At 39.3% G+C, this 27140-nt stretch overlaps 1 protein-coding gene across 6 annotated transcripts; it reads left to right on the top strand.

The window, feature by feature from the left end:
• Positions 1–436: 436 nt before the first annotated feature.
• LOC149812114 (thioredoxin-like 3-1, chloroplastic) lies at positions 437–9238 on the top strand. Of its 6 annotated transcripts, none has more exons than XR_016428592.1 (6): positions 438–950; positions 1058–1132; positions 1361–1427; positions 1993–2084; positions 8747–8764; positions 8879–8906. XR_016428592.1 is itself a non-coding variant. In XM_089993679.1 (6 exons), the coding sequence occupies exons 1-6, from the start codon at positions 634–636 to the stop codon at positions 8898–8900; spliced, it is 552 nt and encodes a 183-aa protein (XP_089849805.1). In that variant the 5' UTR covers positions 438–633; the 3' UTR covers positions 8901–9238. The 6 variants fall into 6 exon arrangements, 4 of the variants coding, with proteins under 4 accessions (XP_089849805.1, XP_089849806.1, XP_089849807.1 ...); XM_089993679.1 differs by having other exon boundaries at positions 2032–2084; positions 8879–9238; XM_089993680.1 differs by having other exon boundaries at positions 2032–2084; positions 8858–9238.
• The last annotated feature ends 17902 nt before the right edge of the window (positions 9239–27140 follow it).

Genomic DNA, 27140 nt, shown 5'->3' with positions numbered 1-27140 from the left:
GCTTGGTCTTATAACAACCCGCTCTTGAATCATCCTATTTTGATTCATAAACGGGATTTTTTTAAGGCTTTAAAATCAATAGCTCATCATCTTCATAAATATTCAAGCATTCAGAAATCATATTTTTTCATCTAAAATACACAGGATTCAATTATTGATTCCTAACAAATTCACCGTGCCAAACACATCCACATGGTAGAAAAGTGTTGAAAATGCCTATATTTCTAATTCTCATAATTTAGTTCTGAATAATAAACTAATTTGAAAATGGGGTAACATGTTCGATGAGGCATGAGTTTCAGTATCTCATTGGAACCACCACGAATTTGATCAATTATCCTTCGTGCTCCAGATATTTTCGGGGCACTATTTGGCTGATTCCATCGTTTACTGGGCCCACTTCGTCTCGTTCGAGGCTCTTTCTCTCGTGCCCTTGAGATAAGCCTCCCCTTTCCTTCCTCCTCTCGATCTTCACCGTCAACAACTTCCAATCTCTCTCTTCCTCATCTCTTTAATCACCCATACCACCATCAACCATACGCTATATTCCCTACCAATATAGAGAAAAAAAATGATCCCCTGTTCTGATTCAAGAGCCCCTTTGGCCATATAGCTTGGGCACTAGAACAACAAATGGCGGTTTTGACAGCGAACCCTCATCTGCTCCGCAGATATCTGTATTACAGAGACCAGTCATTAACAAATAGTGGGTACCCATCGTCGTCATCATCATCATCTTCTTTTTCCGGGCTGCTGTCCCTCCCTAGTCTGGTGAACAGCACAAGGGAAAGGAGGAGGAAACGATGGAGGAGGGGAGCGGGGGCACTGCCCTTCTGGCAGGCGGTGTCGAGGCCTGCTTCGATCGAAATGGAGCCCATTACGGGAATGGATGAGTTCGACCAAGCTCTTCAGCAAGCGAAGGAGGCCTCCCAGCCAATTGTCGTTGATTGGTTCGTTTATTCCTTTTCTTTTTCTCTCTCGGTCTGCTTTTCCCTTGATATTTCTGCTCTCTTTCTCATCCATTGATTTCGAGAGATGAATTGATGGTGGTTGACAGGGTGGCTGCTTGGTGCCGGAAATGTATATATCTAGGGCCTAAATTGGAGAAACTAGCGTCGGAGTATCACCGCAGGTCTCCCTCTCTCTGTCTCTGCATATTTTTGAATACTTTTGATAAAAATGCCTAGATTTTATTTCAGATAAAAAAAATCAAGCTTTAAGTATATTTGATCTTTTCCAATTATGATGCTTGTATGTATGCAGTTGAGCCGTGCAGTCTTCTGTTTCGTTCTTCATCGTTCTCAAACATGAAACTTATATGTATGCAGTTGATCCTTTTCTTTTTCTCTTTATTTTTCAGAGTTAAGTTCTACTTTGTGGATGTCAACAATGTTCCCAAGGCACTGGTGAAACGCGGAAACATCTCTGTATGTTCAATTTTTTTCCTCAATCATTCTCTTAGTCCATGCCATAGTTACCGGATGCTTCTAGCTGTATGGGGAAGCTCGCCTTGGAAGCAGGAAACTCCTCCTTTCCCTCAATGTAAGGGAAGCTTTGGGAAACTGGTTCAGAAATATGAGAAACTCTATTCCCTTTAGTGGGAATCTCTCTTTTTCCTCGTTTCTCAAATCGATTCCCTCTCACTTTAACGTTTCCTTCTTGCTTTCCACTCACCTTCTATGTTTTGTATATTAAAAAAGTATTTTTTTTATAACAAGCTTGCATCGTTTTATATTGTTTTTACTTGTGCACATGTCGTTTTTATTTGCTTTCACTTGCACTTCATATTGCTTTCTCTGTGTTTCCTTCTTTTTAGCTTTCATTAGCTTCAGAATTGCTTCCCGCCTCATGCTATGTTTTAACACTCACTTTCCTAGATACGTCTCGAATCCATTTCTTTTCCTGGTAACTATAGTTCATGCATAATCTGATGGAAGCATGGGTAGCACTTATATTCTGACTATGTGTTATTGCCTTGACATCTCTGGCAAGTCTGCCAATCACTTATGATGAGCGATGCATTCTAGCCAGGTTCAGGCTGGTGTTTGTACCCTGTTTGAGCTACACAATCAAGTTATTTGCAGGTACCAAGCTCGAACACAGCTCAGACCCATCCTTTTTTTCTTTATTATTAATGAAGAAAAACCCTCACCAAGAACCATGTCAATGGACCCGCTGGCTGCAAGGTAAAACTTCAGATTGAGGACATGACCACCCAGCCTCACATGCCCCAACCATGATAAACCAACAACTGCCCCATTTTAATAGGCGGAGCTACTTTAGGGCCAGGGTGGGCATGTGCTCACTCTGACCTGGAATTTGCAATAGAGGCTGGGTCAAGGTGGGCACAACCATAGTGACAAACGATTTTATCGGCAATTTCTCATTTTTCAAAAACTCTCGAAAAATTGAAAAAAATCCATAAATCTTGCATTTTTTCAGCAAAATCTTGGCAATAAAAAAATAAATTAAAAAATATAAAAATTATTTTTATAAGAAAATATTAATAAAAATTATTTAAAAATAAAAATACACTGTTTTTTTGTAATAAATATCCGTTTAAAACATAAATATCGTGTTTAAATCGCGGTATTTATGTTTTTTCATAAATCTCATGATATTTTGAAAATCTCGCGAGAAATTGCCGTTTTAAACTTTCAGGCAATTTCTCGCGATATTATAGTGAGATTTTCATAAATCTCAAGATATTTATCACACTGGGCACAACCCGGGCCCGACCAAGAGGCTCACTATGTGTGCTAGCTGCCCCTCCTCCTTGACCTCTCTCTCTCTCTCTCTCGCTCTCGCTCTCCCTGCCATGACCCCGTCCCCACCTCTCTCTATTGACTCCCTCTCTCTCTCTCTCACCAAAACGCCATCGAACTTGCACGGTTGCACCTTCAACGGTCCGGCCTTTCACTGATCTGTGGTGGCTTTTGATGCATGCTGCACACCCCTTTCATGTCCTCTCTCTCTTTGAGCCTTTGGCCTGTAGAAGCTTCGATCGGTGCTTTCGGCTATTCGCCATTTGATGGCAGCCTCTAGTGCACCTCACGGCAGGTCCTCTCTCTCTCTCTTGATACCTGGGTTAGGGCCTCAGGCTTGTGGCCTACACCGTGCATCCAACGGTCCGACGGCTTCTCTGGCAAGGCGACATGCCACTGTTGGTCTTCTTCTTCTTTTTGTGTTTTTTTAAGGGTTAAAGGTTTTTTATGTTTTCTTTTCAATTATCATTTAGGTTTTGATTTTGGTTTTTTAAATGAGATGAATGTTTAGTTAGGTATTGAAGTGTTTATTTCTTTTCAATCAACATTAAACATAATTTCACATGCTTGATTTTAGTTAGAAACTTAAAATTTTAGAGTTTTTTTTTCAATTAGCATATGTATGAATGATGTTTGTTAGGAATTAGGATTTAAGTTTTTGATTAGTTTTTTTTAAATAGCATGAATATTTAATTAGGTTTTAGGGTTTCTTGTGTTTTTTTCTCAATTAGCATTTAGGTCTTTGATTTTGTTTTTTTAATAAGATCAATATTTTATTAGGTATTTTTATTTTTGTAATCAACATTAAACATGATTCCACATGCTTGATTTTAGAATTTTTGGGGTTTCACTTTTTTCAATTAACCTCTATATGAATGATGTTTGTTAGGATGAGGTTTTTTATTTAGTTTTCTAAATAGCATGAATATTTAAATAGGTTTTAGGATGTTTTGTATTTGTTTTCAATTAGCTTTTAGTTTTTTATTTTGGTTTTTAAATGAGATGAATATTTAATTAGGTATTTATGTGTTTTTTCAACATTAAACATGATTGTACATATTTAATTTTAGATAGAACTTTAAGGGTTTTGTTTTATTTATTTTCAAATTAGCTTCTATAAGAATGGTGTTTGCTAAGATTGAGGTTTTTTTATTTAGTTTTTTTAAATAGCATGAAAATTTTAATTAGGTTTTAGGGTTTTTTTATATATTTTTTAAATTTTTAAATGAGGTGAATATTTAATTAGGTATTTCTGTGTTTTTTAATCAAGATTAAATATGATTTCACATGCTTGATTTTAGTTAGAATTTTAGTTTTTTTTTGTTAATTAGGTTATATATGAATGATTTTCGTTAGGATTTAAGGTTCTGATTTGGTTTTTTGTAAAATGGCATAAATGTTTAGTTATGGTTTTAGGGTTTTTTCATATTATGTTTTTCAATTACGATTAAACATGATTCCTTGAATAATTAATAATAAATGTTTGGTTTTGGTTAAAATGTTTTGTGTTTTGTTTTTTAACCAATTAGCATAAATGCATAATTATATGAGAATTTCGTTGGGGCGTTCCCTACTGAGCGACGCGCTGTACTCTCTAGGCCCGGAGGCAGTGATAAATGTGCAAGGGTTGCTAAGTCGTCGCCCAGAAGCGACGCGTCACACCGGCGCCCGGGTGTGGTGTCAAATAGGCAAGGGTTCCCTCACTTTGTTGGACGGGTGGGGGTAAAGAAGTTAGTCCAAGACCATAAAATTAGGTTAGCCACTTGGAACATAGGGTCTTTAACTGGTAAGTTGGTAGAGTTAGTAGATGTTATGTGTAGGAGAAAGATTGATATTTTATGTCTTCAAGAGACCAAATGGGTAGGTGAGAAAGCTAAAGTGATAGAACCTTGGGGATATAAGATTTGGTATACAGGAATAAATAGGAATAGGAATGGAGTAGGGATTGTTATGAGTCGTCAGTTTATAGATAATGTAGTTGAGGTCCGTAGGAAGGGTGATAGAATTTTACTTATTAAATTAGTATTAGGTACGGATATTATTAATATTATTAGTGTTTATGCACCTCAAGTAGGTTTAGATGATTTCATTAAGCATCAATTTTGGGAAGATTTAGATGGAGTAGTACAAGAGACATCTTATGGAGAAAAGCTTTTTATCGGCGGTGACCTTAATGGACATGTAGGCATTAGTAGGGATGGATTTGAGAATATCCATGGAGGCTATGGTATAGGAGAAAGAAATGAAAGTGGAGAAAGGATTTTAGATTTTTGTTTGTCCTATGATATGATCTTAGCAAACACTTGGTTTAGGAAGAGGGAGTCTCACCTAGTAACATTTAAAAGTGGGGTTAATACGAGTCAGATAGAATTTTTCCTACTTAGAAAGAGAGATAGGGGTTGTTGCATCGATTGTAAGGTTATACCAGGAGAAAGTGTAGCTACACAACATAGAGTCTTAATTTTAGATCTTAGAATTAGACAATGCCGCAAAAGGGATAGACATAGGATAGATCCTAGAATTAAGTGGTGGGCACTGAAAGGAGCTAAACAAGGAACGTTTGTAGAGCAGGTAGTTAAGGAAGTTGATTGGTGTCTCGAGGAGGATTCAGAATCAATATGGAATAAGATAGCGGGTGGTATGAGAAAAGTAGCTAAGGAGGTATTGGGTGAGTCTAAAGGCGGTGCACCACTAGGTAAGGATACATCATGGTGGAATGAGGATGTCAAATTAGCTATTAAGGTTAAAAGAGAGTGTTATAGAAATCTAAGTAAGAGTCGTGATAATGAGAATTTGGAGAAGTATATGATAGCAAAGAAGGAAGCTAAAAAAGTTGTTCGAAACGCGAGGGCTAAGGTATATAAGGAGGTTTATGACAAGTTGGATACCAAAGAAGGCGAGAAGGATATTTATAGGCTTGCAAAGATGAGAGATAGGAAATCGAAGGATTTGGGTATGGTTAGATGTATCAAAGATGAAACGCAAAGGGTTTTAGTCAAAGATGAGGAGATTAAGGAGAGATGGAAAGATTATTTTGATAAGCTATTTAATGATAGTCATGCTCAAGATCTTGGAGACTTCTCCATTCCTTTTCATGAGATAAATCGTGACTTCATGCGCAAGATTCAAAAGAAAGAAATTGCAGAGGCTTTGAAGAAAATGAAATCAAGAAGGGTAGTTGGCCCAGATGGTATACCTATCGAGGCTTGGAAATGCTTGGGAGAGAAAGGTTTAGAATGGTTGACAAATCTTTTTAACTTGATTTGGCGAACAAATAAGATGCCTAATGAGTGGAGGAAGAGTACTTTGGTGTCTTTATATAAGAATAAGGGTGATATACAAGATTGCACAAACTATCGTGGTATAAAACTCATGAGTCATACTATGAAACTTTGGGAGAGGGTGATTGAGTCTAGGTTGAGGAAGGTTGTCATGATATCGGAGAATCAATTTGGTTTTATGCCTGGAAGATCAACTATGGAAGCTATACATCTTCTTAGACAACTTATTGAAAGATATAGAGAGAGGAACAAAGATTTGCATATGGTTTTTTATTGATTTAGAGAAGGCATACGATAGAGTACCTAGGGACGTTCTCTGGTGGACAATGATGAAGAAAGGTGTTTCTCTCAAGTACATTAGTATAATTAAAGATATGTATGAAGGAGTAGTAACCAATGTCCGCACTTGTGGAGGGGTGACAACCAATTTTCCGATAACGGTTGGGTTACATCAAGGATCTGCTTTAAGCCCTTTCCTATTTGCGATAGTGATGGATGAGCTTACGAGATCAATTCAAGAAAATGTACCATGGTGTATGTTGTTTGCTGATGATATTGTTTTGATTGATGAGTCTAGAGCTGGGGTTAATGCTAAGTTAGAATTATGGAGACAGACATTGGAAGCTAGAGGTTTTAAGTTGAGTAAGAGTAAGACTGAATATATGGAATGTCGGTTTAGTAAGCAACGAAGTAGTGATGGGAGTGTAGTGAAGCTTGGTGAGCAAGATATACCGGTGAATGATTATTTCAAATATTTGGGATCCATCATTCAAAAGTATGGAGAAATTGATGGAGATGTAAATCATAGGATAAAGGTTGGGTGGATGAAATGGAAAAGTGCTACTGGAGTGCTGTGCGATCGTAGAATGCCATTGCGGTTGAAGGGAAAGTTTTATAGGACGACTATTAGACCCGCTTTACTATATGGTACAGAATGTTGAGCTGCCAAGAGACATCATATTCAAAAAATGAGTGTAGCTGAGATGCGGATGCTTAGATGGATGTGTGGAAATACATTAAAAGATAATATTCGGAACGAAGAGATACGTAAGAAGGTAGGTGTTGCACCCATTGAAAATAAGATGCGAGAGAATCGTTTACGGTGGTTTGGACATATTCGGCGAAGGCCTAATGATGCTCCAGTTAGAAGGTTGGAGAAATGGGAAAATATATTAGTTAAAAGAGGTCGGGGTAGGCCTAGGAAGACTTGGATGGAGATGATAGGAAAGGATATGAATGCTTTGAACCTCACCGAGGACATGGCGTTGGATAGAAATGATTGGAGGAAAAGGATTCATGTGGAAGACCCAAAATGAATTTCTTTTTTGGTTCATATCGCTGACCCCAATTGTTTTGGGATGAAGGCGTAGTTGTTGTTGTTGTTGTTGTTGTAGCATAAATGCATAATTTATAATGTATGTATGTATCAAGGTTTTGATTTGGTGGTTTTTAAAATGACATGAATGTTGAATTATGCTTTTAGGGTTTATGTATTTTTTTTAATTATCATTAACCATGAATCCATAAAGAATGAGTATTTGATTTAGGTTAGAACTTAGAATATTAAGGATTTTGTTTGTTATTTTATCAATTAGCATTGATACAGGATCTATGATTTTTGTTAGGATTTAGGTTTTTGATTTGCATAATTTCAAATGACATGAATGATTAAATTAGGGCTTTAGGAACTTTTTTGTGCTTTTCTTTTCGGTTAACATTTTAATTAATAATAATTATCATTTTACGTTTGATTTCTATTAGGATGGAGGGTTTGTTTGTGTTTTTCAAATAGCAATAATCATGATTCTATTTTTTATTTCTATTATGATTTTAAGAATTTTTTTTTCATGTTTTTACTGATTTGTTTTAGTATTTGATATATCAATATTTTATTGAGGTAGTTTGACTATTTACATATATTTACAATGTGAACATTGGATTGATATTTCATACTTGGAACTTCATTTATTAGTAATTACTTTCTTTTTGCAGTGCAATTGTGCCCATCTTGTTTTAGATTCCTGGCTTTGCCTTGACCTGTCTTTTTTTTACTCAGAGAGACCGCCTCAGGCGTAGAGACCTAGCCTCACTGACTCAGCCTGCCGAACTTACGGTCACTGTCCTGTCAGCATAAAACTCCAAGGGCTTACCCCTCGACCCCATAGAGTCACCAAACTTCAGATTAAGCAGGGGGGTGATGCCCATGGGATTTGAACATAGGCTACCCATCAAACAACCTAGACCCAATCCCACTACGCCAAACCCCTTGGGTTTGCCCCTGACCTGTCTTAACTCTTAAAAGAGTGTGGATCAGGTAAAAACATTTTATGTAAAACAACTAAATCCGAAACCACACCTGTCTTGGCTTTTGGGGGACTCGCAGCTGCTTTGAGTGCCAAACAAAACCGGTGTCCTGTGTTGGTGGTGTTTTACATTAACCTTGTAAAACCCCATTTTACCTGATCCACTCTTGGGCTACCCATCTCAAGCTTATCGAACATAAGGAGTTCATGAGCCTAGAGGCCCCAGATTGCCATTCAACAAACAGGCCTTGAAAATTGGTTGTAGCTTGGTCCACCGCAGTAAAATTAAAGGGTTTTCAACTGACATCTATCAGAACGACATGCTTTTGTAGTACATAAACTAACTCCCTCTATTTGGTGTTGTTTTTCATGTATCTATCTATGCTCCTGAATGCAGAAAATGCCAACCATTCAGGTAATTTCATATTATACATTGCCTTCTAAATTGGCCATTCTTTTGTCATTTTGATATTCATATGCCTTTGTTTTTTTATGCTCATAAATTCAGTAAGTAAAATGGTATATGCAGTTGTGGAAAGATGAGGAAATGAAAGAGGAGGTAATTGGGGGACATACAGCATGGCTGGTGATTGATGAAGTCCGTGAAATGATTCAGAAGCACCTATGATATTGTTCCTTTCCCCGTATTGCTTCTTCTTCCTTCCCATTGCTGTGATAATTGTAGCATAAATCTTTTCTATAGGACATAATTGTTTGACTACCCATTTGTATTTGTACTTGAAAAGCAAGCATCTGTACCTATGTGCCGCTACATGTAAACGCAAAAATTAGACCGTGACTAAAAATAAAGGCCAAGTGTCTTATGATATATTTGAAAGAGTATAAAGTGTGGCTGTGCTATGGAAAATGGTATGAAGTCATTTAAACATCTTCTGAGTAGCTTATAAACGTGTATGTATGTGTGCTCGCGCTCGCCTGCACGCCAGTGCATTCGAGCACATTCTTTTTTCTTTTTTCTTTTGTGTATGTGTGTTTTAAAGGCAAGCTGGGGTTAGGCAGACCCCTACCCTGTTATACACAGCTATACCATTGGGTTTTGAACGTGCAACGACATGCACTAGCTGCTCCTAACAGACAAGCGTAGGCGGAGCCCCTGCTGGTGTTTTTTGTGTGTTTGTTTGTCCAATGCCTTTAGTAAGAGTGGGTATCGGTCCGGCCCCTTGGGAAAACCCTAGACCGAGCTTATTATATAATATATAAAATCTAATGTATATTATTCATATAATGTATTATATTATATGTTATGTGTATTATGTTATATATATAATATATATAATGTATTATATATTATGTATAAAATATATATAATAACGGGCCAGCACATGTCGGCCCAGCTTGGTTTGGGCCGTGCCAGGGCCAAATATACTGGCCCAGTGCCCACCTCTAGCCTTCAGTGCACATTATTATGCCCACCGTAGTTTCTTTAAACCTAGGAGATTTTAAAGCACCATAACAATGTTTTAGATTAACCATCACGATTTAAATGCGTTTCAATAATTTGAAAGTAGAATGCATATTATTTATTGAAGAAATTCTACCTGCTTTGAAAGTTTAGCTGGCAAATATGTATATGAGTTTTTTATTTTTATTTTTGTGTAAAATAATTAATATACTCTTGGTGATGGTCCACACCCGGCCCCGGGCCCACGCAAATGTGGGATGCACGGACGGGAGGGACAGTGCGTTACGTGCATCCATGCGGGATGCTTTTTCCTGTCCCATGCTGTTCTACCCTTCCCCCTGGAACAGCGTGGGTGCTTTATGAAAAAAGAGGGTTTTCCATCCGCACGTCCTGGCATGTTCACGGACAGGACAGGACATCCTTGTCCTCCCCTGTCCACGAATGAAATGCCCCCCTTAGAGTTTATCTCATTAAGGCACAGTTTTTACTAGTTATTAATAGGTTCTGTTTAAGAGGCTTATAAAAAAAAACTCTGTTTGAGAGATGGTAGCTGGGATGGAACTTGAGGATTTGGGTTTAAATTTTGGTCAAACCACTTCGGTGTAGGGATGGCAGTGGGGCGGGGCGGGGGACAAGGTTTCCACCCCCGCCCCGCCTCAAAATTTTATCCTCCACCCCCGCCCCGCCTCCGCGGCGGGGATGGATTTTATCCTCCACCCCCGCCTCCATCCCCGTTTCATACCCTTCATCCCCGGTCCAAACGGGGATGAGGCGGGGCGGGGATATTGCGGGGAAAAGTGCACGTCCACCCCCGCCCCGCCTCTGTGGCGGGGATGGATTTTATCCTCCACCCCCGCCTCCATCCCCGTTTCATACCCTTCATCCCCGGTCCAAACGGGGATGAGGCGGGGTGGGGATATTGCGGGGAAAAGTGGTCGGGGCGGGGATTAGGCGGGGATCGTGGCGGGGACAGGGCGGGGCGGGGAAAAGTGCACGTCCACTCCCGCCCCGCCTCCGCGGCGGGGATGGATTTTATCCTCCACCCCCGCCTCCATCCCCGTTTCATACCCTTCATCCCCGGTCCAAACGGGGATGAGGCGGGGCGGGGCGGGGATATTGCAGGGAAAAGTGGTCGGGGCGGGGATTAGGCGGGGATCGTGGCGGGGATGGGGCGGGGAAAAGTGCACGTCCACCCCCGCCCCGCCTCCGCGGCAGGGATGGATTTTATCCTCCACCCCCGCCTCCATCCCCGTTTCATACCCTTCATCCCTGGTCCAAACGGGGCGAGGCGGGGCCCCGCTTTCCCCCGGTCCACTGCCATCCCTACTTTGGTGGTGGTTGTTTGGGAAAATGATATTGAGAAGGTAGTTTATCAAAATTAGAAACGAGGTGTACCGGTCTCTTCTCTGTATTTGTACTCAAATCTGGAATTGGTGATTTGCCAACTCCAGGATCTGATGATTTCCTACTTTTCCAAATCCATAAACTCCACACAGAGCCTAAAATGCACTCGTCTTCCACATTGGGATTGACCAAGATCTCCCCATGCTTATTACTTGCTCTCTTGTACCTTAGGGTGTTAGTTCTCGGAAGATTACAAATACTTGAACCAATGTTTTATGTGTATTTACAACTATGGTTCATGCTAAGCTATTCTCAGGAAGTGTGTTTGAACAACATTATCAAAATAAAACTCATACAAATCACGCAAGAAAGGGAAGATGATCAATGCAATTGTAATTGAGGTGGATTCTGCATCGCTCTGGTCCTAATGGGTTGCAGTTTTTGAACAACTATGTGCATTTAATTTGTATTTCAATCTTAGATTTCTTCCACTCTATGCTTTAAACCTGTTTTTAGAAATTTGGGTTTTCCAATAGGTTGAGTTTTTTTATGAAATTTATTGTTTTTGCAATCATTCAATTTGAGATTGATGGAACTAGGTTTAAATTTATTTGATAACTTTCAATATCCCTGGCATGACTGGGGCTCTGTTTGGGAGCCGTAGTTGGGGGGATTCACCAAATCCCAAGCGTCTCTGTTTATTAGAGGCACCGTTTTGGGAAGGGAGACTTTCATGGGAGCAGTGTTGGAAAACGAGCTGGTGTTATAAATAAAGTAGAATTCAGAAACGACCTCACGAGGATGTTGTCAAATCCACCGATTTCATCACTGCTCCTAATTAGAGCCTTACTGGATTTGAAAATTCTCACCCTTAGGCAGTTAATAAGGGCTTGTTTGGAATCTGGCCGCTGGGATGGGCATTTATGGAGTTGATGCATTTGAAGAAGTGGCAGCAGCCAAATCCATGATTTAGTGTAAATACAAAGAAGAAAGGGCCTCACTTTCCATTCCAAATGCATAAACGCCCATCCCAGCGCCGGTATTCCAAACAGGACCACCAAGGTAGTTTGAACAAGATTTTACCTCAGGACCAACAAATGCATTGCCATCCCAGCGGCCAGATTCCAAACAGGCTCTAAATAGAAATCAGCAGTGGAACTGAAGTTGAAGATGAGTAATGCTCTCTTCGTATTAAACTTCTAGATTTACCATTGGAACTTTGGATGATTATATATGCAATTTTGTTGCATGTTCATACTTTTAATATGGAGAGAATGATATTTGTTAAGGTTTGTAGTGAGGTTCTATCATGGTTTACAACAAAGATAGAAATAGAAATCAAAGTGGAAAATGTCGAGGTATTTACAGCAGGTCGCAGTATGAATTGATGGTGATACAGTTATTCTAGGCTCACATGCAATGAATGCTGCATGCAAAATAGTTTGATCCATTGTGAGTTGTTGATATTTAAAGCCCATGAAAAACCTACTTACGTGTCATAAACTCATAATTCCAAATATATTTCTTACTAAAGAAACCATGTAGATCACATCTATAGGGTTCAATCTATAAAAAATTTTAAAAATGTGAAATAAAGGTGATTTTTACTCAATAATTCTGCACCTTTAATTTTTTTATTACCAAATGTTTACCTCTCTCTCTCTCTAGGGTTCAATCTATAAAAAAATAAAAAAATATGAAATAAAGGTGTTTTTTACTTAATAATTCTGTACCTTCAATTTTTTTAGTACCAAATGTTTACCTCTCTCTCTCTCTCTCTCTCTCTCTCTATATATATATATATATATATATATATATATATATATATATATATATATATATATATATATGAAATGCATTAGACCAGCCCCTCTTTTGGTCCGGTCCAACCAGTCTCATAGGGACAGTTGATCTCCCTGATAGAAATTAGTATAACTAATTCCTAACTTGCATCTTAATCTATTTCCACGTTTCTTATCCTTGCCCATTTAAATCAACATTTCCTAATTTTCTCATTACATTAAAAAAAATGATTAATAAGCCATTTATTACCCACACATTATTCTCAGTCTTATCTTAAGGGTGGGCCCTAAATTACTTATATTATTTTCTTCGTCTTCCACTGCCATGGACTCTATGAGAAATAATTGTTTTTCTTTACATTTATAGCCTTTGTGCCATTTTTCATCACAACACCAGCAAAGACCCTGCCCGATTGCATCATAAAGTTGTTCTTGTGCAAGTCTCTTAGCTTGGAAGCTTTTGCTGGTAGTGCTTTTATTTGTTAATTTCTTTTTGTGTACTTAATTTGAATGATATATAGAAGCCTTGTATCAGGTCGTTCTTGTTGAAACCATGCAAAAGATATTACTGCTACATTGTTTGAATGTGAAGATCTCACTAGTGAAGATATCTACTGCACTAGCTCTTCAAAACTTTTTTCTCATTGCTGGTCATTAGGAGCCATTGCAATCGCCTTGGTAGTCTTAGATTTTCATGGGTTGGATTAATATAATAAAAAAATACTTTTCTATTCTTCCAAAAGGTGCTTAACGATTGTGGTTATATGCAATTTGTTTATACATATGTAGGGTTAATGTTTACTAATGTCATGGTTAAGGAACTTCCTAGTGCAAACTATAATATTTTCATTTTTTTCAGTTTCTTTGCACATCTGACTCTCCGGATGTGATCTACGTAGAAATTAACCTTTGTGTCATGTTCTTTTGGCATATATGTTAATATCAAAGAGTTGATTCCTACTGTTTTGATCATGAACACATCTATGGAGGCAGTGGCGTAGCTAGGATTCATGTGAGGGGGGGGGGGGGGGGGGGGGGGGGACGCCCCCGTTTTTTTTTTGTTGAGATAAAATAAAAAATGGCTATAATTATTAATAAAAATCTATTTCATATGGACGAATCAAACTATTTGCTGCAGTCAGGGCTGGGCTACAAAAATGGATAAAAATCTATTTCATATGGAATCAGGGCTGGGCTTTAAAAGAAAAAAAAATTAACTGTTTCAGTCCAGTCCTGCCTCTCCCCCCCCCTAGCTACGCCTTTGTATGGAGGTTAGATTTAGTCAAAATAACCTCTCCCTATGAGTACCAGTGTATATATATATATATATATATATATATATATATATATATATATATATATATATATAGTAGGTCGTAATGTCAAACTCACAAATAGTTTGACATTACATCTGATGTGTGCGCTCGTGTTTATAATATATAAAGGATTTAGTGACGATCGTGACCGCCACTATAGAGGCAGTACCACCGCTAAATGTCTTTTGCATGTTTGATTCTCGTTCGACGGAAGGGTGTCCCATGTTACACCCTTCCTATATATATATATATATATATATATATATATATATATATATATATATATATATATATATATATATATATATATATATATATAGAGAGAGAGAGAGAGAGAGAGAGAGAGAGAGAGAGAGAGAGAGAGAGAGAGAGATGCATAGTTGTTCACTCGTTTGGTGCTCAAACGGAGCTCACTCATGTTGAGCGTCTATCGTGCAGCTTGATGGATGCGCAATATCCTTTTTGCACAAAAATGTTTTAACTGGCACACTAAAAGCGTTAGTAAAAGTCTAAAAGTGTCCCGCTTAGACTTTTACTTATGTTGTTTTAGTGCTAGTAAAAGTGTTTGTGCGCAAAATGATGCTGAGCAACTACCAATTTTGTGTGTGTAGATGGCCCCTGTTATATAAATTTTCTGATCCAGCTAATATCATCAACATCATCTAATACGTAGGGTCTCTCTAAAAGAAGGCAACTATCAAAAAGTGATATCATCATCATCATCGTCATGTTCTAGAACTGAAAATCTACACTTCGACACAACCATGTAAAGAAATATACTGAAAGGAGACTTGATATGGAGGGGATGGAGTGTGAGGTAACTGTAACACCCCGATCTGGGACCTCGAGAGTCTGAGTTCGGTTGATATTACTTCCTAAAGGAAAAGAGTTCGAAGTTCACACAGAGAAAACATGGATAAAAAAAGTTCTTTATTTTTATTCAATAATCAACTTTTTATTTACATTGTTCATCATTCATAACAAAGGAAAAGAAATTACATAATTATTCAATGACATAAAAATAAAATCTACCAAATGCTCTGTTGAAGAAGAAGTTGATCAAGTTTTATCTGTGCTAGTGTGCATGCAACCTACAATTGTAATTAAACATCGGGGGTGAGTCTACAACCCAGTAAGAAATAATAATAAGCAAATAAATATTTAAACTTACAACTGTAGTGGGCTCTAAACCCTTAGTCTTAGTTTAGTTTTTGACACACTACAAAAGTTGATATATTTTAATTACTCCTATTAACTTTCTCAATACTCTCTCAAAACAAATATCACTAGGTCGACTATAACGGTCATAGCCGTCTATGGGCATAGCAACCCCGTAGAACATCCAAATTCTATATGATGGTCAAGCAATGAGCCATACACTTTCAGTGGTCCCCGAACTACCAGGCATTGCAGTGAACCACCATGAGGACCCCGCCGGTAGCTAGCTGGGAGGTTAAGCTTTCAATCTCAGTATGGTTCATGTTACATCATAACCATAATAGTTATCAACCATCCATGGTCCTCTAGAGTCTCAAACACGGTGTGAGTGTAACCCTAAGTCATAAATAAGTTCAACAGATTGAACCACATTCTCAAACTCGTAATTCACTCGTTCTCGATCATGAGTGATGTCGTGAACTAATCACAATGAATCTCATTATTAAATCTCATAATGAACCATAGGACTCACACACGTCTCTCACTAAGCATGCAATGATGTAGTGTCATTACATTTTTGATTCACAAGCGGCCCACTCTTCAAGGTGGCTGCACTCTGGCCACGAACCAGGTAGCTCTTACTACAGGTTGTCACTTCCGGGATTTAAGAGGTTTTGCATGCTGATCTCAAAATATTCATTCATACAACATGAATAAAATAAATGAAACTCCAATCTAAACATATCAAAATGCATGATATTAATAACCACATAGACATGCGTTAACAAATCTAATCTCTTTTTAACATGCATGACAAACCACATCTAACATGCATATCACAACATGTATATGAATTCAACTCAGAATGTCAAGCTTGAAAATTTTATGCATGTCATGATCTCACTCGAAGGCTATCATGCTACTTATATTCATTCACAATATTACAATAACATACAACATAAAAAAATCTATTCACATCTAAAATTACTTATAATATCTCTTACCTTGAGTGCAAATAATGTGCTCTCACCGCAATCGAGTCTCAAGGTGCTCTAACAGTAGGATTTGGTCATTACACCAACATATTGATATTAATGCACAAAACTTTTTACAAAATTATCAAAATACTCATGTCGAATCGACTCATGAAACTTCAATTTTTGTGTCACTAATTTAACAAGAACTACTGAGTAAGTAGATTCCTTTCTTTGATATGAGTCTAATGCATCAAACCTCACTCAATTCTGAGTTCGGGATGCAAAGTTATGTCCATTTTACCAAAATAGATCTCGGGTACCCAAAAGGGTACTCTAGTCCTTTCATATTTTGATACAATTCAAGAATTACCTGATCCAGATACATCTATAATCTGGATCCAATGCATTTCAACTAGATCTAGATCTGATACTTATCTGGGTCTAGAATTGTCTGACTGAATCTAGAATGGTCTGATTGGATCTAGAACATTCTAACTAGATCTAAAATAGTTTGAATGGATCCATGACATTTTAACTTGATCCAGAACTGTCTGACTGGATCCAAAACAATCTAATCTAGACCCAGTTCTGATATGGATCCAATCAGATCCAGAACAATCAGACTGGATCTAGAATTGGTCAAGATCAAACTGAATCCACACTAAGAACCCAATTCGATCAGATCAAAATGGTTTGGTCGAACTTGGGTTGATCCAAACCTAACTCCACATGAACCAGTTCAATCCGAACTGGTCCAATCGAATCTTTTTTTTTTATTTTTTTTTCACTTGCTTGGCTTAGTCTGGGTGCGACCCGGACCGACCTGATTCGGTCTGGGTCACACCCTGGCCGAACCACCTCCCTTATATATATATTTGGTTGCCTCGGTCTAGGCATGACCCAGACTGACGGGTTCGATCTGGGTCATGCCCAGACCGACCGAGTTTGGTCTGGGTCGCACCCGGACCGACCCGGTCCCCCCGATAAAACCCTAATAGAAAGGGAAAAGAGGCATCACCCCTTCCCTCTTTCGCCTTCCTCTTCTTCTTAAACAGATAGGGGACAGCCGTCGGAGCCGGCGCTCTTTGTCCTTCTCTCCGACAGGGGTTGGCTGCCGACATCGGCCGACCCCCTCCTCATTCTCTCTCACCCTTGTTCTTTTTTTTTTTTTTGTTTAACCGAATCTCGCTGGCATCCATGGATGCCGGCCCCCTTTGCCCGGAAAAGAAAACAGAAACAAAGAATAAGAAGATGAAGGTGGAGGAGGGTTTTACCTTGCCACCGCCTCCGGAATCCGATAAGCCCTCTGAAACTTTTTTTCCCACTCTGTCTCTCTCTTCCACCCTCTCTCTCTCCCTCTGTAGTTTGCTTTTTGCATGGTGGAGGGAGAGGGCAGGGTGAGAGATGAGGATAACTCTCACCCTCCACCCATGAATTTGGGGGGTGAGGTTTATCCTCACCCCTTCTGGAAACATGGTTTCCCTTCTACGGAAATAGTTGTTTCCTTTTTTTATCCCCTTCAACGGTTTCGTCGGAGGTTTTTTTTTTATAATTCTACCTCCCTTAAACGAAAATTCGTCACAAATCTTTCTTAGAAATAATTATGTAAATTGTTCACGAATGTCAAATTCACGCTCTCATGTCGCCTCATTATTGTTGTGATGACTCCATCTAACCAATACTAGAGATAGCTCTTTGTTTCTTAGTTTTTGAAGTTTTGTATCTAGAATTTCTATAGACTCATCACTCAAGCTTAAGTCATCTTGTATCTCTAGTACTGACTCAACAATATCCAGTATGTGGGAGGGATTAAAGACATACTTTCGCAACATAGATACATGAAACACGTGAATTCAAGACTAGGAAGGTGGCAAAGCTAGTCTATATGTCATCTGACCAATTCTCGCAAGTATCTCGAAGGGTTCAATATATCTTGGATTCAATTTTCCTCTTCAACCAAAATACATCAATCCTTGGATTCAATTTTCCTCTTCAACCAAAACACATCAATCCCTTAAAAGGAGATATCTTCAAAAATACATGATCACCTTGCTTTAATTTTAACTCGCAGCGTCTTTGCTCCGCATAACTTTTCTAGCAACTTTGCACTGCTAGAAGACGTTCTCAAATAAATCTCACTTGGTCTGTCATCTGCTGTACCATATCAAGCCCTAACAATCTTCTCTCTCCGACCTCATCCCAACATAGGGGTGTTCAACACCGTTGACCATACAGTGCTTCAAACGGAGCCATGCTTATACTTGCTTGAAAACTATTATTGTAGGCAAATTTCATTAGAAGTAGGATGTTATTCCACGAGTCACTATATTCTAAGATACATGCCCGTAGCATGTCTTCCAAGGTCTGAATGGTTCATTCTGATTGTCCGTTAGACTAGGGATAAAAAGCCGTACTCATTTTTAATTGCATCCCCATAGCTTTTAGGAAACTCTACAAAATTGTGACATGAACTTCGAGTCTCTATTCAAAACAATCAAATCCAGCACTCCATGAAATCTGTCAATGTCTTTGATGAACAACTGAGACAACTGGTCACAAGAGTGAGTAGTCTTACATGCCAGAAAGTGAGCTCACTTAGTTAGTTTGTCTACAATCACCCATACTGAATCCATTCCATTCTTGGTTCTTGGAAGTCCTGAGACAAAGTCCATCGTGATATCTGTTCATTTTCATTCAGGTATAGGGAGTGGTTACAATAGTTCACCAGGTCTTTGGTATTCAATCTTTACTTGTTGGCACACCAGACACTTGCTTACAAATTCATCAATGTCTCTCTTCATACCACTCCACCAAAATGAATATTTTAAATCTCGATTCATTTTGGTATTGCCAGGGTGGATGGCATATCTAGAGTGATGTGCCTCGTCCAATAACTGATGTATGAGCTGACTATCCTTTGAAATGCACACCCTATTACAAAATTTGAGAAGTCCTTGATCATCAACTTTGAATTCTAACTCCTCACTTTCCGTGATCTTCTAACTCACTTGGGCAAACTCTGGATCTAAGGGTTGCTTTTCCTTAATTTCATTCCACAATTCTGACCTCAATGTGGTTTGTACGAACAACAATCGATCTGGTAAGCATTGGGCTTCTGCTTTCTGATGCGCGATCAAAGAAAATAAATCCCAATCAGTGAGTCTGGCTAATGCTTCTGACTTTCTGCTAAGAGTATCAACGACTACATTCACTTTTCTCGGATGATACTTCCAAGGTTGTTAAATGCAATGAGGTGAAGCGAGGCGTAAGCCTCGAGGCGTTGAAGCATAAGCTTCATGATCAAAATAATAAATATATAATATTAATAAAATAATAAAAATTTAAATAAAACTACTAATAAACTACAGTGTAAAATAAATACTACTTTCCTATAATTAACTCATATTATTCATTTTCTTATATGCATGCACATGTAAACCACAATTAAGTTAGACTCACAGTGCAAGATAAAACAAGTTATATCTACAATCACGAAATCATATTGAATACAACTAGGGGTCCGCTTGTATGGTAGGAGCTGTTAGTTCATGTCACCATGTGTTAATACGTTGAGAGATCAAAACCTAATGGAATGTTGTGTAATTCCAACATGCACACACACGTATACTCATTTATCCAACAATTCATGGTAAATATCAAGTGCCACCAAATGAAAGCTGAAGGAAGCAACTTCCATTAACACATCTAGTGGCCGGTGGTTGGGCTTATGTTCAGTTCTTAAAGAGTTTGTTTGAACTAGTAAAATGGGTTTGGTGAGCCGAACACGAACAACAAGTGTTGAACTCAATTCGGCTCTTACATGCTACTTGAATAATAAAGATTGTATCTTAAATATTTTACATCCCAACAAGTTCAAATCCTATTGCTTAAAGTCTTGAAGGCAACTGAGCCAACTCTGAGTTCTCTCAATATGTCTAGAGTTCACTACCTGATTCGCAAACTTGATACTCCCCCAAGTCCCCAACCACCACTTAAAGAGTCAAGACCCCAAACACCAAAAGCCTCCCAAAACGCCTTCCACCCATACCCCAAGCAAACCTCAAAACCCTAATCCCCACCATCCAAACAGCCCCACCCCATTTGCCCAATTATGCAACTCTCCTGAACCAAAACCCCTCACACCACCACCAACCAAAACCATAAAAAAGAATGGCTACCAAAACCCACCTCATCCTCAAGACCCTCAGCCCCACCACCATCATCACCACCACCTGCAGAAGGATCACCACCACCCCATTCTTCCTTCAAGAGCCACAACTCCAAGAACCACCAATAACAACAATGCCTCTGCCACCAAACCCATCAACAGGCAACATTCTGTACCAGGAGAGCTGGTGCAGCCCCCACTCGGACACCCTCCTGTCCCAATCGTTGGTCCCTCTGGGACTCATCGACCAGACGTTGTCGCGGTGGATCCAGGCGTTCTCGCAGACGCTCGACCTTGCCAGCCTCATCAATGTCTTCGCTGACTGGATGACCTCGCAAAGATGGTCCAACCTTGAAGCGCATGCCTTAGAAGCGAAGCGCGCCTTGATGCGAGGTGTGCGCTTCACCCATGTGAAGCATGCGCTTCAAGCCTGCAAACGCCTCATACAATGCCTCAGTACCTTAAGCTTGCGCTTCACCTATGAGGCATATGCTTCAGGTACTGAGGCGTAAGCCTCTCACAACACTGGATACTTTAGCTCAAAGTCATAATCTTTTAAAAATTTCAGCCATCTCATATGTCTCAAGTTCAAGTCTCTTTGCAAAAACAAGTATTTAGGGCTTTAATGGTCAGTAAAAACTTTAAATTGCTCACCATATAAATAGTGTCTCCATATCTTGAGAACGAAAATGACCGCTGCAAGCTCCAAGTCATGTGTTGGATATAGAGATGGCAGTAGACCGGGGGAAAGTGAGGTTGCGCCCTGCCTTGCCCCGTTTGAACCGGGGATGAATGGTATGAAATGGGGATGGAGGTGGAGGTGGAGACGAAGGTTAAAATCCATCCTCGTTGGGGGATGGACTTACACTTTTCCCCGCCTAGCCCCGCCCCGCCCCGCCCCGCCCCATCCCCAGTCATTCTAAAGGATGGCAATAGACTACGGGGAAATGAGGCCCCGCCCCGCCTCATCCCTATTTGAACCAGGGATGGAGAACATGAAATGGGGATAAAGGCAGGGGTGGAGGTTAAAATCCATCCCCGTGCGGGGATGGAGGCTGGGATGAAGGTTTTAATCTTGAGACAGGGCAAGGGTGGCGACCCTGTCCCCCACCCCTATCCCGGTCCATTGCCATCCCTAGTTGGATAGTTGATTTCATGTGTTTTGAGTTGGAAAGATGCATAACCTATCACTTTACCATGTTGCATTAGAACGCAACACAATCCTTTATCTCCAGATTCAGATGGTAAGACCAACACTGGAGCAGTAGTCAAACACTTCTTTATCTTCTGAAAACTCTGCTCACACTTATCATTCTACTTAAACTTTACGTCTTTCTTTGTGAGCTTTGTCATTGAAGCTGCTAATAGGGAAAATCCTTCAACAAAACGTTGGTAGTACCCAGTCAATCCCAAGAAACTGCGAATCTCGGTAGGATTCTTGGGTTTAGTCCAATTGGTGATTGCTTCAATCTTTATAGGGTCTACCATAATTCCGTCTTTAGAAACAATATGTTTAAGGAATGATACATGTTCCAACCAAAAGGCATACTTAAAGAATTTGGCATAGAGTTGTTGTTCTCTAAGTATCTGCAAGACTATCCTGAGGTGTTTTTTTGTGTTGCTCTCTCGTGGTAGAATAGATACAGATGTCATCAACAAATACCACTATGAACTTATCCAAATATGATCTGAAAACTCTATTCATTATATCCATGAAGGTTGTTGGTGCATTAGTTAGACCAAAAGGCAGGATCAAGAATTCATAATGACCATATCTTGATCTGAATGTCGTCTTAGCTACATCTTCTTTCTTAATTTTCAGCTGATGATAACCCAATCTCATATCCAACTTTGAGAAACATGTAACTCCTTGAAGTTGATCAAACAAATCATCAATTTGTGGCAACAAAAAATTGTTCTTGATGGTCACTGCATTTAGTTTCCGATAATCTATGCACATTTGCAATGATTCGTTCTTCTTCTTGACGAACAAGAATGGAGTACCCCAAGGAGATACTGACGGTCAAATAAAACCTTTCTCCAGTAAATCTTGCAGTTGCTCCTTAAGTTCCTTAAGTTCTGCGGGTCTCATTCGATAGGGAGCCTTCGAAATAGGCATTGTTCCTGAAACAAGATCAATCTGAAACTCAATTTCTCGATCAGGAGGGAGACCTGGAAGGTCTTCCAAAAAAACATCATCATATTTTTGAACTATATCCATGGCAGATATGGTGAGATCTTCTCTCTCTTCGATCTTCATGTAGGCCAAAAATCTCATGCATCCTTCTTGGATGTATTTGCTAGCCTTTAGACGAGATATGATCATCAATTTTGGTAGTTTTCTAACACCCTGATATGTGAAGCTTAGAGTTTGGAGGGTTTGAAAACTGACACACTTCTTTCTGCAATCAATAGTTGCATGATGGCCCGACAACTGATCCATGCCAAGAATCACGTCTATATCTTTGAAATAGAGTTGCAATAAGTTCATAGGCAACTCACGTTCTTCTATATTCACTATATATTTGTTATATACTGTGTTCACAATGGTGAACTCACCTATAAGTGTTTCTATCAAGTAAAAAACATGCAATCATAAAGGTGCAATGAACAATCGTTTCTCAAAAGTTGAGGTAGCGAAATTATGTGTAGCTATAGAGTCAAACAACTCATGCGCTCCTAATTTCTTCAGCAAACAACTCCTCAATAAGATTTAAAACTCCTTGATTGGTTGAACTCATGGAAGCCACCTAGATGCATCAGAACAAATGTTGTCCCCTTGCACTAGTCATATGAGACCCTTCCCGAGACATAAAGTTTGTGTTAAGGGATGCTCTCCTTGCGACTCCTTCTGGAGTTGTCATCTAATCTCTCGTCATTTGGCCACACACTGACCGAGTTCTTTGACGGTGGGACTGGTGAGTCCTTCACTCGTAAGACTATGTCTATCACCCTCGAGTAGTGTCGGGATAGTCATGTCGATAAGTGTCTCGCTTTCTCAGCTATGATATAACTCGATGGAGATCGCGGTGTCAGGTCTCTAATTATTTAATTCATGTTTGTCATGACTCCAGTCTCCATTGTCATTGTAGTGACGATTTTCTCTCTTCCTACAACGGGTGGCTCAGAATGATCTTGTGTTCTAGGGTCTTTACGGTTGTTGTGCTCGCTAGTCATTTCCTAATTATAAATAATCTAATTACTAACGTGTTCTCATCGAATAGAGACTTATACCACATTCTATGTCATTAAACTTGTTATGAATCATAAACTTCTTTGTGTGAACCTGGTTCTGATACCACTTTGTAACACTCCGATTTGGGACCTCGAGAGTTCAAGTTTGGTTGGCATAACTTTTTCAGAGGAAAAGAGTTCAAAGTTCATACAGAGAAAATGTGGATAAAAAATTTTCCTTTATTTTTATTCAATAATCAACTTTTTTTTTATAATGTTCATCATTCATAACAAAGGAAAAATAATTACATAATTATTCAATGACATAAAAATAAAATCTACCAAATACTCTGCTGAAGAAGAAGAAGCTGATCAAGTTTTGTCTGTGCTAGTGTGTTTGCAACTTACAGCTATATTTATACATTAGGATGAGTCTACAACCCAATAAAAAATAATTATAAGCAAATAAATATTTAAACTTACAACTGTAGTGGGCTCTAAGTCCTTAGTCTTAGTTTAGTTTTTGACACACTACAAAGTTGGTATATTTTAATTATCCCCTTTAATTTTCTCAATACTCTCTCAAAACAACTATCACTAGGTCGGCTATACCGGTCATAGTCGTCTACGAGCGTAGCAACCCCGTAGAATATTCAAATTTTATATGATGTCCAGACAATGAACCACACACTCTCAGTGGTCCCCGAACCACTAGGCACTACAGTGAACCACTACAGGGACCCCACTGGTAGTTAGCTGAGAGGTCAAGCTCTCAATCTCGGTATGGTTTATATTACATCCTAACCATGATAGTTATCAACTATCCCTGGTCCTCCAGAGTCTCAAACCTGGTATGAGTATAACCCTAAGTCATGACTAAGTTCAACACAATGAACCACATTCTCAAACTCATAATTCACTCATTCTCTCAAAAGTGATGTCGTGAACTAATCTCAACAAATCCCATGATAACCTTAGGACTCACACATGTTTCTCACTAAGCATGCAATGATGTAGTGTCTTTATATCATTAAATCACCGACGACCCACTATCTATGGTGGTTGCACTTTGGCCGTGAACCAGGTAGCCCTTACCACAGATCACCACTTCCGAGATTTAAGGGGTTCTGCATGCTGATCTCAACATATTCATTCATACAACATTAATAGAATAAATAGGACTCCAATCTAAATATAATTTTATCACAATGCATGATATTAATAACCACATAGACATGTGTTCACAAATCTAATCTCTTTCTAACATGCATGACAAGCCACAACTAACATGCATATCACAACATGTATATGAATTCAACTTAGAATATCAACCATAGAAATTTTATGCATGTCATGATCTCACTCTAAGGCTATCAAACTACTCATATTCATTCACAATATTAAAATAACATACAACGTAAAAAATGTTTATTCACATATAAAATTACTTATATTATCCCTTACCTCGAGTGCAAACGATGTGCGCTCACCGCAATCAAGTCTCAAGGTGCTCTAACAGTAGGATCTCGTCATTACACCAATACATTTATACTAATGCACAAAACTTCTTGCAGAATTACCAAAATACTTCTCCCAAATTGACTCATGAAACTTTGATTTTTGTGTCACTAATTTAACCATAACTACTACGTAAGTACTTTCTTCTCTTTGATACGAGTCTAACGCACCAAACCTCACTCAATCTTGAGTTTGGGGTGCAAAGTTATGTCCATTTTATCAAAATGGATCTTGGGTACCTAAAAGGGTATTTTAGTTATTTCGGATTTCGATACAATTCAAGAATTACCTGATTCAGATCCATCTATGATCTAGATTCAATATAGTTCAACTGAATCTGGATCCGGTACTCATCTGGGTCCAGAACTGTTTGACTGGATTTAGAATGGTTTGACTGGATCTAGAACATTCTAACTGAATCCAGAATAGTTTGACTAGATCCAAGACATTTTAACTGGATCTAGAATAGTCTGACTGGATCCAGAATTGTCTGACTGGATCCAGAACAGTCTGATCTAGACTCGGTTCTGATATGGATCCAGGATTGATCCAATCAGATTCAGAACAGTTAGTATGGATCCAGAACATGTTTAGATCAAACTGGATCCACACTAAGAACCCAGATCCAGTCAGATCGAACTGGTTCAGTTGGACTTGGGTTGATCCAAACCTGTATCCACATGAACTGGTTCAATCTGAACCGATCCAATCGATTTTTTTTGTTTTTTTTTTCACTTGCTCGATTTGGTCTGGGTGCGATCCGAACCGTCCCGGTTCGGTCTGGGTCACACCCAGGCCAAACCGGCCCCTTATATATATATATATATATATATATATGGTTGCCTCGGTCTGGGTGTGCCCCAGACTGACGGGTTCGGTCTGAGTCGCTCCCAGACTGACCCGGTTCGGTCCAGGTCACACCCAGACTGACCCGGTCCCCCCGATAAAACCCTAACAGAAGGGGAAAAGAGGCATTATCCCTCCCCCCTTCCGCCTTTCTCTTCTTCTTAAACAGAGAGGGGCCGACCGTCGAAGCCGTCCTTCTCTCTGGCAGGGGGGTCGACCACCGACATCGGCCAACCCCCGTTTCCTTCTCTCTCTCTCACCCTTGTTCTCTATTTTGTTTTTTGTTTTTTCGTTTAACTGAAACTCGCCGGCATCCATGGCTACCGGCCCCCTTTGCTTTGAAAAGAAAACAAAAACAAAAAAGAAGATGATGAAGAAGGTGGAGGAGGGTTTTACCTTGCCACCGCCTGCGAAATCAGGTAAGCCTTCTAAAACTTTTTTTTTCCACTCTATCTCTCTCTTCCACCCTTTCTCTCTCTCTCCCTTTGCCTTTCGCTCACTGCGTGGTGGATGAGGATAACCCTCACCCTCCACCCATGAATTTGGGGGGTGAGGTTTATCCTTACCCCTTCTGAAAGCGTGGTTTCCCTTCTTGGAAAACTGTTGTTTCCTTTTGTTTATTATTATTATTATCATTTTTATTATCCCCTTCGACAGTTTCATTAGAGGGGGGTTTTACAGTAACAATGAACAATAGTGGACATGCCAGAAAGGAGGAGTGGCCACCTCCATCTCCACCGGATCGAGCAAAGCAATCGCAATCAGTTTTAAATATCAATGAACAAGCCCCTAGCGCTTTATATGGGGAACCGAGGAATAACAACCTGGGTCCATGTGGTATCTGCAAGGTACATTTGTGAGGCCTCTCAGGTAGTGGAAGTTAACAAAAGTAGTCCAGAGAATCCCCATTTGAAGGTGCAGATTCCATCGTGTTGGTCTGAGCTTCTGGAACCGATGAACTTGATGGTCTTCGCTGGTTTTCTTGGACATTTATCGGTAAGGAAAATGGATGATCAATATATGATAGAGTCTCTTAAGGGTATGTTTGATGTGTTGTTCCCAACA

Source organism: Nuphar pumila, chromosome 17 (assembly GCF_984573655.1).
Source record: "Nuphar pumila chromosome 17, dmNupPumi1.hap1.1, whole genome shotgun sequence".
In the NCBI taxonomy this organism is placed as follows: Eukaryota; Viridiplantae; Streptophyta; class Magnoliopsida; order Nymphaeales; family Nymphaeaceae; genus Nuphar; species Nuphar pumila.
This window is presented reverse-complemented; position numbering and strand designations above follow the sequence as displayed.

Coding starts and splice junctions, on each gene's coding strand:
- LOC149812114 (XM_089993678.1), top strand. CDS start 634: ATGGCGGTTTTGACAGCGAACCCTCATCTGCTCCGCAGATATCTGTAT. Junction 951..1,057: donor CAGCCAATTGTCGTTGATTG/GTTCGTTTATTC, acceptor GGTGGTTGACAG/GGTGGCTGCTTGGTGCCGGA. Junction 1,133..1,360: donor GCGTCGGAGTATCACCGCAG/GTCTCCCTCTCT, acceptor TTTATTTTTCAG/AGTTAAGTTCTACTTTGTGG.